Below are 13,667 nucleotides of genomic sequence, written 5' to 3'. Positions count from 1 at the left end.
TGTTTCTTGGGAATCCAACTGCACAATTACATCTTCAAAGTCTATCTTCGTGTATAGCTTATCCATTAAAATATTTTTCTGTCATTAAAATGATGAAAAGTTCACACAGAAGAGAGTTCTCAGTAAAAAATAAATGTTACAGAAAACACCCTGCATTAATTTCGGCACGTATCCCTCACACTGGTAAGCCATTAGCCAGTCAGAGTTCAGATGCACTGCTACGATCTCTTAATTAAATTCTTCTTTTTAATGTCAAAGCATTACTACTGATTTTCAAGGAGAGGGAAGAAAGGCAGCTGGCCTATCTGCTTATTAGAGGGTTCCTGGTACATACCATTTCAATTTACGTCCTGCTCACACTGAACAGAGCTTGAAAATGCTGCTCAATTAGGTTTTAAAAATTCAATTTAAAATTAATGTGGAGTTATACTAATAGGTAATGGCTGTAGTCTATGCGATCTTTGGTTCCTCCAGTCCCTTGCTGTCTGATTTGATAACCCTGGACTGCTCATTTAGGAGAGGTCACCATCAGGCAGCTCTCCTCCTTTTGTGAAAATAACTCTGGGCTTCAGAAAGAACTACGCTCTATAAACAGTTGATTAAAAGAAATATAAGAATGTGGAAAAATCTCCTTAATTCTAGCATTTCAGGCATTTAAAATTATGACCTTAAATAAGTTTCCATGACTTCAAGGTTATTTTTAATTTGATAGGAACACGATTTTATTAATTTTTTTTTTCAGGCAATGAAATGGGATCATCCATATTTTAAACAAAGTCAATAGTAAAGCCTACACAGCTTAAAAAACAATCATAGGCAAATTAACAATTAGCCTTACATTTCTCTTTGCTGCCTCATGAAAGAAATCCCAAGCATTTAATATACATGAAATGAAATTTTAGTGGATCTTCCAAAACCTGAATGGAACCAGAAGCATCTAAACCATAACATCTTATTTCATTGGTAGAATTTAGGTACATTTCTAATTTTCTAATACAAATTTAAAACTTATCTGCATTTCTCTCTCAACTTTTCAGACTGAGAATTGGAAGGCTTTGGTTTTTTGTTTGAACAGCAATAAGATACCGTAACTTCCTGCAGTGACATTCCCTCTAAATTTTCCTGAACTCTTTTTTTTCATACCACTGATTTTTATTGGCCTGGACAGCTCAATCTTACACATCCCCATCCCTTTCTTAGTATCAACACCTTAAAATAAGTCCACTCCATTGCTAATAATTACAGTCAACTCTAGTTGCCTTCTCGGGCTCTCGGCTGGACGTCAGGATGCCTCCAGAGATCAGAAGATGTCAACACCTTGGCTGCAGTGACACGTGTTACGCTGGCAGCAGTGCCCACATCAGCTGGCCCCCACTTGCTCCCTCCTTGCCCTCACTCCTATGCTCATACAGAAAACTGACCTGGGATGAAAAAAAAAAACCCTTCCTGGAAAACACAATCCCTCCTCCCCGTGTATTATCTCACCAAACGGATTAGCTCATGATCGGATTCCCTACACGGCCACAGGGAGCGGAGGAGCGGGCAGGATCTGTGCCGGGAGCAGGGCGCAAGCCCAGAGCTCGTCCAAGCAACCAGAGGTTACAAGGTCCTCAGAGGTGCAATCACAGCTGGACCGGACAGCAGCAGGGCCAGAAGGATGTTCCCAGCAGCCCGGGGAATTGCACCTCTGCTGCTCCGAGGAAAAGGGAATTTGCAAATAACGTGCTCCAAATTTTTTGCGGTTCTACTCACTGCATAAAGGGAGAAGGGTTGAATGTGGTTAGTTGGAATGCCAGCAATAACGCACGATCTCTGTCAAAAGATGTTTTTGAAAAATAAAACCACATGAGGGGAATAAACACCACAAATAACTATACTTTTTAAATTTTACTTGCATGTACTGTCTGGCACTTTTCAACACACACTGCATATGCTTTTACAGCAATTAATATACTATTTTCCAATGGAGAAAAATCTATATTTCTAAAAATTTATATTTTTATTATTTTATTTTATTGTTTTACTCAAATGTGTCAATATACATTCTTGGGACTTTAAAACTTCTTAAACATATTGGAAACATAATAAAACATGACATGTATTTATCATAGGAAATTATAAACAAAGTCTTAATTTTTCCCCACCAAAAAAGAGCAAATGACTGAACAGGTGGGATTTATTTTTTTCAGTCAATTTTATTTACATATACATGATCTAAGCCTAAGAAATTTTTTTTTTTTCAAGCAGAACAAGAATTGGAACTACAGTTCAAATAATATGCCCATATAGTCCTATCTTCTTAGTATACAAGAAGGTAAAGTAGCAATTTCTTTTGATTGATTTTTAAGGGAAAGCATGGAGTTAAATTTTTTTTTTAGTAGGAAATTAATGCGCCCTGCTTTAACTTGCTGGTCTCCCAATATCCATGGCAAACCAGACTAAGATCCTACTTTCCAATGAACTATCCATTCATCTGTTAGCAGCAAAAGCAACACGGGTCTTCCCATGCAAACATATACTGAAGATCTTGAACACATGTGACAGGCCAAGTTTTATCCTGCATACTGCACTGCAGTACAGAAAAATCCATGATTACTTTAAATGTCTCGGTTACACTTACTGCTGTTACTCAAACTTTTCCACTTTGAAGTAGCTCAATTTCTCTCATGATGCACTGAACCTCCTACTGAAGAAAGCAAGGGTTCTCATGAAATAATCTAATTGAGAGCCATCTGGCCCTTCTGAGGTGGCAATCCTAATTTATTTTATTATAATAAAGTCCACGGGAGGCAAAATAGCAAAATTCATACTACAGTGTCCCTGGCCACATCACTACACAAATAAAAATGATGCTCACTTTCTCTGGATATTTTACAGCCTTGTATTTTGAATCTAATCTAATACATGCCACAAAAATCTATACTTAAAAAAAATAAAGAAACTTTTCAGAAAGCTCTAGTTCTTGAATGCAGTGTTGGTGATTTTTTTTTTTCCCCCCAAAAAACATAATTCACAGAAATACAAATTCTGGACAGAGTGATTAAAAATCTGTATCACCTTGAGCAGTGCATGCTGAACTACAGTATTCATCCTGCAGCTGGAAACAAAAAATCTGATTCTTTAGGAGAAGACAATGAATGGAAAAAGTTGCAAAAAACCCGCTACAGAAGACAAACACCACACAAGCCAGTTTCTCCAACACTTCTTCACAGATGATCTTACCCATTTGTAAAAGCAGCCAGCTACACCAGCTGCTCTTATGCTTCTGTAATTCATTAAGTCCTGCAGCTATTTGAGGAAACAAGGGCCTGGGCCGTTAGGCTACTTACTACACATCACACCACTGAGGAGGCAGCAACCTGAATACAGGCATTAACAGACGAGACTCACAGCACTCAACAGTCAAGGAATTTATAACAATTTATGTTTGTAAAAATATGATCTTAATTTCACATGTCTCATTCATACGGGTTTAAGCCACTGGCTGGCTGAGGAAATACCACCAGGACTACACAGAGTGACCAAACTTCCACCACAGCTGCTCTGGCTGTAAACTAAAACATGACAGGAGGAGAAGGCGGTGTCGGGTGTTAAGAGGCAGCCAGGGAGCTGCTGGCCAGCGTTACCACGGGCACCCCCCCAGCGCCCGATGTTCCAGCCGCCATCACTGCCTCAGCATCCCTACGGAAGACCTACAGGGATGACAACCCCAAAGGCTGCCGCGCAACTAAATGACTGGTAGCTACAAGGGCTGGAGGATTGAGTTAACTGGGGCAGAATTAAATTAAAAGCAGGAGGATTACATTATTCCATGTTGCTGAAACCTAAGATGACCGGACATCTAGGGAGAACTGCCATATTTATCCAAGAAGGTGAGGAGAAAGAGAGAGGGAGAATGGTTCATTCAGGGTTAAATGATATAGATAGCATCAAAGGTGAAGACAGAGTGAAAAGATGGGGGGAAAAACATTTGCAAAACAAACAAGTTAGAAGATGACTCTTAAACATAAAGTTATGAATACTGTATTTTTCATTGGTGAATATTCTTTACAACCGTGTCAGAGCCAGCCGTGTGTGATACAGAATAAACTACAAGTCAAGCAATTTACAAGGAACTTGATATATCACTTCAAGGCAGCTTTTCACAATCTCAGAAAATAAAAATGTTTGGAAAACCAGAATGTCTATCACAGAACATAAATATGATGAGATGAAAGTACAGGTAAAATAGACAAGTCACTGTAAAAGAGGAGCCCTCTCCTCTATGCTTCCCTATTCTGTTGTTTGCTTTCAAAAATATCTTTTCTGTAAGTAAAAGCAACCAGTGATAAGAAAAATTATAGAAGTGAAGTTTCTGTGCAAGCCTCAAGTGCATCAGAAAAAGAATTTATATGCTGCTCGGCCATTGCCAGTAATCAAGACAAAGGTAAGATGATGTAGTATTCCTGAGTGGCATTTTACTGGCCAAAGAAAGAAGGTTTAGGCAGATGACGCAGATGATCCAAACACTCTTCTTGTCTCCCCGGCAGCTCCTCGGAGGTTCACCCACCTCTCTGGCCACCTGGGGAGAAGAGCGAACCCAGAGCCATCGGTTCTCTCTCCTCCCGCAGCCTCCACACAACATCCTTAGGGCAAGCAGGCCTGACTGACTTAGTTCAATTCAACACCAAAAAGCATCAAACTTGACAGTTAACTGGTAGCAAAAAGGGAACCAAAAAACCCCATCACAGTTCCCCAGCTGAAACCCTGCAGACGCTACCAAGGCACCTTCTCTGAACTTCCTTTAGGCCCCACAAAAAAAAAAAAAAAAGCAAAATAACAAAGCTTCTCTAACAGAGTGTACTAAGCTCGCCTCAACTATCAGGGGTCATAAAATTTGTGCAAACCAACAAAAAACACGCTTCAAATGTAATGAAAATGGTGAGTAGGCAGGTGCACCTTAACAGCAAATGTTTTATCATCAAACTAAAGAAACGGTATCTTAACCAGTTAATTAACTGTATCAAAATGCAATGGGATCTCAAAATGGAAAGTTACGTTAGAAAACTATGAAAAATTTGAAGTATAGAAACCATGCAAACTACCTAAAATGAAGTTAAATTGGATGTGACCCTCCTATTATACTTTTTTTTTTTTTTCCCTTGAGATTGCAAGTGAGCCTCCCAACACTTGACTGCGGCTAAACGGTTTATGCCACAGGCCCATGGCCCATACTCAAACTCTCCTATTGAATACCGATCCTTGCCTTCAGCTTCTGGGTACAGTGGGAAGAGAGGAATGATGTGGCACAACTTCCTTCCTCCAAGAGAAACCACTGTCCTTCCAAAAAGCAAAACAAAAAAGTCAACGTTGCCTCTCTCAACCCACTGCCAGGGGCACAGGTTCTCATATACACTCTCATCTATGCTCTCCAGTCTAAATTCCTGAAACACTGCAGTGGTCGTACACAACGATGTGCCCAAATGCATCATCACCGGATACCATCTGCGTGTGCCCAGTCCAAGGACTCATTAAGGAGTGTACTCACTATCTAGCAAGAAAAACGAATGCTAAGTGTCAAATCACGTTCTGTGGCAACCAGCACCAAAACCCAAGATGCTGGTAAACAAGGCATCAGGGGTTACGGCGGTTTCCTTAAGGAAGGGAGTGCGATAAGGCCAGTTGTTTGAGCCCAAGACAACAACCGTGCAGACGCTCGATCATCCTCCGGTAACAGTTGGTGCCGCCGGGAGGTCAGCCCGACTCCATTGTTTTTACAGCAATTTGCATTTTATTTTCCATCATGCTTTTTAATTTCACTTTTTCAATTACTACTCTCGGGCAATTGCTTTAATCATCTGTTATTCCGCAAGGAACGACGCTTTCCTCTGGCGGAGAGAGGGGCTGCATCAGACCGCATTAACGCTGACGAGCCTCTCCACAGGCGAGAGCGGGGCTGCCGTGCCAGCCTTGGCAGCCCGAGTGGAGCGGCGGTTAGCCAGCACCCACAGCTATCGCTGACAGCTTGGCCCGCTCCGACAGCAATCTGCACAGGATTACCAGGCGCGTATTAAACTTCTAAACGCGTGCGGCACCCCTTTGCATTTCAGATTCGCCAAAGCAAATGGTACCACCGCAGACCGTGGCGAAGCACATCCGACTGAGAAGCCAGAACAAGCCGCTTTACCTAATCCAACGCTATGTTAATGCAAAGCTCAGCAATGATGGATGGACTCATTAGTGCCGCAGTTATCGCCATCTGAACCAGGTGCCAAGACATATGGTTTAACAGATGTTCTAGCAAAAAGCTCTATTCTCCGCACTGTGCAAGTGTCCAGTTAAACCGGACATCGATAAGACACTGAAAATCGTATTGGGCTTCTGGGAGCCACAATTGTTCCCAGCTCAGGAAGCCGTTAAACACAGCCCGATTATGCAGAAAACCCTATTGCTCTGATATCCCAATTAGATTCACAGAACAAACGCTGGACAATGTGTACGCTGCTTTCCAGAGTCTTTGTGTACCCAAACGTTATTAATTCTATGCAACCGATCCTGTTTCTCCAATGTCTTAGTAAAGAAATGAAGCTTAAAACTTAGGAAGCTTTCTCCACACAGAAATCTCCAAACCAAATGGGCAAACAGCTCCCCCCATGACACCCCACCCCACCCTGCCCCTGCATCTCCATGTTTAGAATGCCCTGGGTACACTTTGCTTTCAAATATTTAATACTTAACACGTACCCATCCTGAGCACAGGATTAACGTGCAGAAGTGACTTTTGTTTGCAAGGTTATTTACTGACATAACTCCACCGGAATGCACGGCATTTCACCGGGAGGGGGAATAGAATAAAAAGGTGGCCCTATATATACTAATTTGGAAAATCAGTGTGAACAAAGCAGCAAAGTGCATCAAATATTTATAAATGAATCCTTATTAAGTGTCTTCTCAAAGAAAGGCAATACATAGGCTTTAGAAAAAAAAATCAGCAGACATGGGCAACAACTGATCAGTTATAATGTCTATACACGCTATAGTCAAAGTTTTAAGAGTACACACACACATGTTCACCTCCTACAGGAAAGAAATTCTCAGCAAGAATTTTTGCTAACTCCTGAAGCTTGTAACACAGAGCATACCAAACTATAACAGGTGGAAAAGCTGTGTTACCACCTTGAGTTTGGAGACTCCCATCACACAACCCAACTGCTTCAGTGTGCGCAGTGACACCAAACTACAGCTGCTGGTGTGTGACATCTTACAGTGGAAATTTTAAGAGGAGAGGCAAAACACCAAGAAAAAAAATCTCACAGTGTTACATTCAGAAGGGGATGGCAGGCTAAAAAGATAAATGCACACCCAAACTGAATGTATTTCAGAAACAACATCAACGCTCACTTTAAACTGAGGACTTTGAAACTCTTCCAGAATTTGCTTATAATTGCAGGTGATAAAGAGAATCCTTCAGCCCACAACTGTAACAGATTCGATAGCAGATGAAGTTGAAAAGGTGAAGGACAAAGAAATCTGAGAGCTGCATTTCTGTCCTGCTCCCACACCTACTATTCACACTGCCACAAAAGGTGTGCTTCAGATAATCTTGTTCAACCAGTTAAATCTCTTTATCTGTGCAAATATTTGTGTCATATTAATGCAGCTGCAACTTTTAAAGACTTCTGTTATCTTTACTGCTTATTTTTCAATGCCAGAGCTCTGACTGTCCCAGAACTTAGTCCAGTGAGGCTGCAAAATGTAGGGGTGGGAGGGAAGGGGTATGAAAAGGGCCAAGAGACCAGATAAAATCTAAAAACAAGCAAACAAGACCAGAATCTACAGCCAGGAAAGTCAGAAGTTCAATTCAATGTTAATTCCTATTTGTCTGAAATGTTTACAGACATACATTTATAGAAAATGGAGTTGATGAAAAGACTGCCATTGCAGCAGTAAACACGCTGGAAACAGTGCATTGAAATGTTGTACCTATTTTTATCCTTTTTTAATTTCAGACACACGAAGGTATGTGCACTTAATGATATATACAGAGAAAAACATAGGCATGTAAATGTGCACGCACACAGATCATCTAGTATACGATCAGGGCTTTTTCCCAACAGCAACAAAAAATTTAAAGTTTACATAGGACACTACTATGAGACATGCTACTGAGACCCACTTTTACTTCAGCTCAGGTTGTTATAATCTTTCCCTGCTTCTAACCAAATATCCCCATCTTCTTCCACCTGCTAGCACTATTTACATAAAAAATTCAGACATTAATCAAGCTAAAAAAATTTTTAAATTGAAAAAAAGAATCAAAACCCAAATAAAACCAAACAAACAGTCCTCCCCACCCCCAATAACAACAGAAATCCAATTTGGGCCAAAATCTTTTTCAGCCAGATCACTTTCCTGAACTGACTTCGTGGCAAGCTGCAAGAGCTCCAGCGTCAGTGCATAGAGGAACGCGGAGGGCAAAGCCAAGACTGCGGCAGCTCAGACCGAGCCTGGCCGAAGCAGCTGTGGGACTGCACGTCTCTGAACACAGAGCAGGGCAGCTGCTACTTTTTCTTCTCTTGCTGCTGAATTTGCGTTAGCTCTTCTTTGAAACAGACAGCTGAGAAAGCCAGAGAGCACTAGTAGAGTCTGTAACGAAATCTGTGCCTGCACATCTCTATTACTTCAATGCAAGTAAATGAGATCTTGGCTCATTTCAGATACAAAAAGCCCCAGTGTCCCAGGTTGCACCTCGGAATTTTCGTTATCAAAGAATGTGTTTTAATAGCAAACTGTTTGCTGCTTTTTCTTTTTTTTTTTTCCCCTCCAAAGAAATATCTTTTCTCTTTCAATAAGGACATAACCAAAAGCTATTTTCTCTAACTCAGTACATTTGGAAACTATCTTCTACCCCACCTCCCACACCCCTTCATTTTTTATTTTTGCACGTTTTTTTTTTTTCCAATGGCCTTTCTTGTTATGAGAAAAATATATTCTTGGAATGTTTCAGCTCAGGGCTCTCAAAAACAATTACTTAGGCATTTGATTCGATCTCCTGGTTCTTCCTTTCTGGATATTTAGGTTTTATGAATCTCCAGTTTGGTCAAGGGTTAAAGTGAACCTTTTCCAAGCCACACTCCGGAGCCTCACGAGGCCCACATGTATCCACCGTGGGTTTTAAGGAAAAGGAGTCAATTCACTATTAGCTGCGAACAACAGCAGTAACTTGCTACGTTATCTAAGGAAGGAAATTCAGAGACAGAAAGCTGCTGATTCATGCTTATGTTGGGAAAGATGGATGAAGGAGTGGAATGATGAGGGTGGCACAAGACAAAAAATGGGTCACTTTTAAATTGGTGAAAATTTAGGGCTGTTCCAGGGAAAACAAGAAGGGGAACAGAAGTTCAAGTACATAATTTTAGTAGCAAGGCATCTTCCAGAATATCAAACCACTTCATAAGCACAAGCAAGCAGAGTTATAACCTCAAAGGTACCTTATCTTTCGCACTGTGAGAAACTGCCACATCTGTGATCCCCACAAAGAAAAATCACCCATGACGTATATAGAGGGACAAAACATATGTTTTCTGAGTTGTTCTGGCTGCTAACTGGGCTTCTCAGGGGAGTGAAAGTTAGCAAGGATAATCTGTCAGAGTTATCTGACTCCAAGGAGTGAGCAACAAGGAAGATTTCCAGCTGGCTGTCTCCATCAGGCCTTTCTGACCCAAGATCTACTGAATGTGGTTCACAAGTTTGCTGGTACGCTCCTATTGCTACTGTCCTGCCTTTGATGTAGCAAAACCCAGCTAATTTCATTTTGTGTGCTTTGTGTGCTCTGTTTGTCAAGTGTCTGAAATCAAACTCCTCTTCCTCAAGGAATGCATTATATATTTGGCTCAAGTTAAACAAGTTACTACTCAAAGACATGGAGTACAAATCATTCTTACTACTATGACACCTTTTCACTAAATGCAATGCAGTTACTGCTAGATTTGTGCTCATTTTTAATTTTGCAGCATATTTGTCCAGTGATACATTTTGCTTATCGGATTTTTTCCTAATCTCATTCTATCTATTAAAAAAAACTTCTTTAAAATTTTACATTTATCACATGCCTATATACAACTGTTACTCAAGGCATGTCAACTCTGTTCTCCATTAAACGAAAAATCAAACAGATTGAAGTAACGGATTATAGTTCATTTCAAAGCACAATGTTTCCCCAAATCCATATACTTCACAGTTCTGAAAATGTACAGAAATACACATTTTAAAAAAATAAAGTTTTAAAGGGCATATTTAGAAACCATTCTAAAGGAGTGTTGATGCTTACGGTTTATGTATAAACTAAAGAGTACACATAAAGGTACACATACAACTAAAGTGGTTTTTTAATCCTTATTAAGCGGCAAAACATAACTTTATGAGGAGCAACTGTGAAACTTTGCCACTTGCTTAACCGGTGGTCCAACTGTAAGCAACCCCATCCCCACACCACAAAGTAAAGCGGTTGTTTTGGGGGATGGTGTTGTTGGTTTCTTCTTTTTTTTCTTGTTTTTTTTGTGAGAAGGGTTATTTTCTGGTGTTAGTCATATCTTAGATTTTAACATTCATACTTCTCACAAGTACACGCAGAAAAAAGTCTCTCCTGATATGGAGAGAGAGAAAAAGGACATGCAACAGTTCTTTTATGTTGTCCCACTAAACAGGCTGCTGAGTAAAATTGAGATGCACACAGAAGTACAGCCACATCCCTCCAGCCACCTGCTTGGACAAAGAATTAATTGTAATTTATATGATAAAATAAGCCTCAAAATTTATGACAGCTGTGTTACATCTGTGTTTTACTAGATCCCAAATGCCAATTATCTGCATTTAATGGTAATAAATTTTGAAACAGAGGAGCTGATTTACAAGGGAGAAGGCCCACTATGCCTTAAAGACCAACCCTCCTCCACTGTTCACACTAGTTGTTCTAATTTTAATTCCAAGTTTTTTAACACTACAAAACTGATTACAAGTTTCTCCATTTAACAGAGATAAAACTGTATTTAAGCTAAATATTTTACATGCAGAAGAAAAAAAGGCTTAGGAATTTAAATATTTCACCTCCAGAGTGCAGCTTGTCCTCTAGCCAAATAGACTTGCGTGAGTCGGCCTTACCTGGAGCCACAATTTGTTATTCACGGCATCTCTCCCCGTAGCAATGCATTGAAATGTAGCATTCTGCCCTGCATTGACCTCTACATCCCCCAGCCTCAAGAAATGTGGAGATTTATCTGCAGAGGGGGGGAAAGAAAAATTACAAATAACGCTTATTGCTAAAAAAAGGTGCCAGCAACATTATTTTCTCCCCAAAGACGCATACTGTAACAAGCTTTGGCTAAAAAACAGAAACAGAAGAGAGAAAATAATTTATTTCACCTGTTCAAGAAGAAAGAGTACTTTCAGTCCTTACCCATCTCCCCTGGTGATTCTACTAACTTCATGTCATACATGAGTTATAATAAAGTCTTTTGAAAATCAAAGCCAAGAGAAAGAGATCAAATGCCAAAATGTCAGCAGCACTTTACAAAGAACTATCCCAAAGACTTTCACTTGTATGAAACCCATCACACTGAGAAAAACCCAATTAACAGGATACTGCTCAGGCAAATAGAGAGACACTGCTCAGATTATTTGCAATTTAACTCAGAGCTCTGTTGTTTTACTAAATGAAATTATTTGTGCCATTCAACACAGTCTTTCAGGAGCTGACAAATCTATTTCCCACACTAACAAAGCCCCTAGGAAAGCTCAGTGGCACAACCACCTGAAGGGTTTATTAGATGTAAGAAAGCCGACAGACACATCTGAGGAATGGGTACACTACTCAACTCTCGCCCATCCCCTTCTCAAGAACTACTAACAAAAACAGTAGCTGAACTGTTATTTCTTTGCACTTACTGGAAAAAAAAAAAAAAAAAAAACACACCACATGCCGCACAGGAAAAAGCAACAAATTGGAACAAACAGGGTTTAAATATCAGTAACAGAAAAGGGCTTATCTAAATACTGTACCATGCTGATAATCTGCCACTGTGGCTGTACCCAAGTTCCTTTTGTTTTGGCATTCCAAAAAAAAAAAAACAACAAACACCAACAAAAAAACCCACACACAAATGAACAAAAAAAAAAAAAACAAAGGAAGGAGAAAAAACCCCACCAAGCCAGAAGGGAAAAAAAAAGAAAGACTGATACTGAATCCCAGCAACGCTTTGCCGAGTACGGAGATCAGATGGCTGGGCTGGCTGAAATATAAAGAGGTAACTCACTCAAATGCCCTGTAAGCCTCATAGCCCCTGAGAGCTATGGTCTTAACAGCTTTGGGGTGGAAGAAAACAAAATGTGAGGTTCCCATTGCATCTCTATTATTTGGCACAGTTGCAAACTTGAGGGAGGGGGTTGTTATTTCTTCATCACTTCAGAAAGCAATTAAATTATCAGCCATAAGGTACTTCATAATGAAATTACATTTTGGAGAGGTGATGCCTAGGGGAAGATCAGAAGGGTTTAACACAACTAAAATAAAAAAAAAAAATAATATGTGTAACGAGTGAGAGAAATGCACAGTAATAATTTCTTCCTCACAATTTTTTACCTGTAGAGTATTCGCATTAGTGCAACTTGTGTTTGCGTGTGTGTAATTCTTTCCCAGGATTAAACAGGGAAAGGCAAATATGAATGCTTGAAGTCTGCCCACAAAAAAAAAAACCAACAAAACCCAATTCTTCAGTAGCTTAATAGCCAGAAATCTTTTTTTTTAACCTGTTGTGTCCATTAAAAAACACACAAAAAAAAGAACGAGGGCATGAAATCTGACTAACCTCCTACATGTGTCTGCTAGTTCAGAGGTTTTTTTTTAATCGGTGAGTATACAATTAACTTCAAACCCATTTTGATTATGCACACCAACTATGGTATGACTAAAAAGACACTGAAGAATTTCTGCTTTTATATTCCTGTATATTTTACTTCTGGCAGATGAAGATTTTACCCAGGTAAATCACTGTTGCAACACTACATTTTCCCCTGGCAGCTGCAACAAAAATACCATTGAAAGAACAAAGAACAGCAGTGATCAAGTGACGAAAACTCAGCAGTCTACAGCAATATCAAATATGTCCTGAAAAGACAGAGAAAAATGCAGCTCTTAATCATTACTTACCACAAGGGTAACTCAGAACCTGGATGTCATCAATGGCAATGTAGCCATTTCTCCCATCTGAGACTTCAGCTTCAAATATTACCTGTCAAAATGAAAGAAAAAATGTTTACAACACTCATTTCTACAGAAATCCCACAGTGGCAAGTGTGTAGATATAAGACACATTGCCTTTTTCATTTAGTTGAAGTTCCTACAAGGTTTGACGACTGCATGGAATATTTATTACTCAATGCATTCCAGCTCCATACCATTCATATACATGACTTGCTTTGGATTTGCTGCTTATGGCACACCAGAAAAGCATGTTTATTACCTCAATTAACGGCGTACTGCTTTCACTCCGCTAAACACACAAACATGATTCAATTCTGAAAAAATTGCCATTATTTTCAGACAGGTTCAACATCGCAGCACACAACTGATCAACCAATTTTAACAAAATTTATACTCGTCAGGGGTCACAGTATAGTCCACGTTCTCCTGT

At 39.8% G+C, this 13,667-nt stretch overlaps 1 protein-coding gene across 8 annotated transcripts in view; it reads right to left on the bottom strand.

Annotated features, from left to right (window-relative positions):
• PTPRK (protein tyrosine phosphatase receptor type K) overlaps window positions 1–13,667 on the bottom strand; it is a 326,159-nt gene that overhangs the window by 209,288 nt on the left and 103,204 nt on the right. For all 8 annotated transcript variants that reach the window (XM_075414077.1, XM_075414080.1, XM_075414079.1 and 5 more), the window contains exons 3-4: window positions 13,184–13,265; window positions 11,140–11,255 (exon numbers count right to left, since the gene is read on the bottom strand). In XM_075414077.1, coding sequence (XP_075270192.1) covers window positions 11,140–11,255; window positions 13,184–13,265 — 198 coding nt within the window. The remainder of the gene's footprint in view (window positions 1–11,139; window positions 11,256–13,183; window positions 13,266–13,667) is intronic.

The sequence above is a fragment of the Opisthocomus hoazin genome, chromosome 2 (assembly GCF_030867145.1).
Source record: "Opisthocomus hoazin isolate bOpiHoa1 chromosome 2, bOpiHoa1.hap1, whole genome shotgun sequence".
In the NCBI taxonomy this organism is placed as follows: domain Eukaryota; kingdom Metazoa; phylum Chordata; class Aves; order Opisthocomiformes; family Opisthocomidae; genus Opisthocomus; species Opisthocomus hoazin.
This window is presented reverse-complemented; position numbering and strand designations above follow the sequence as displayed.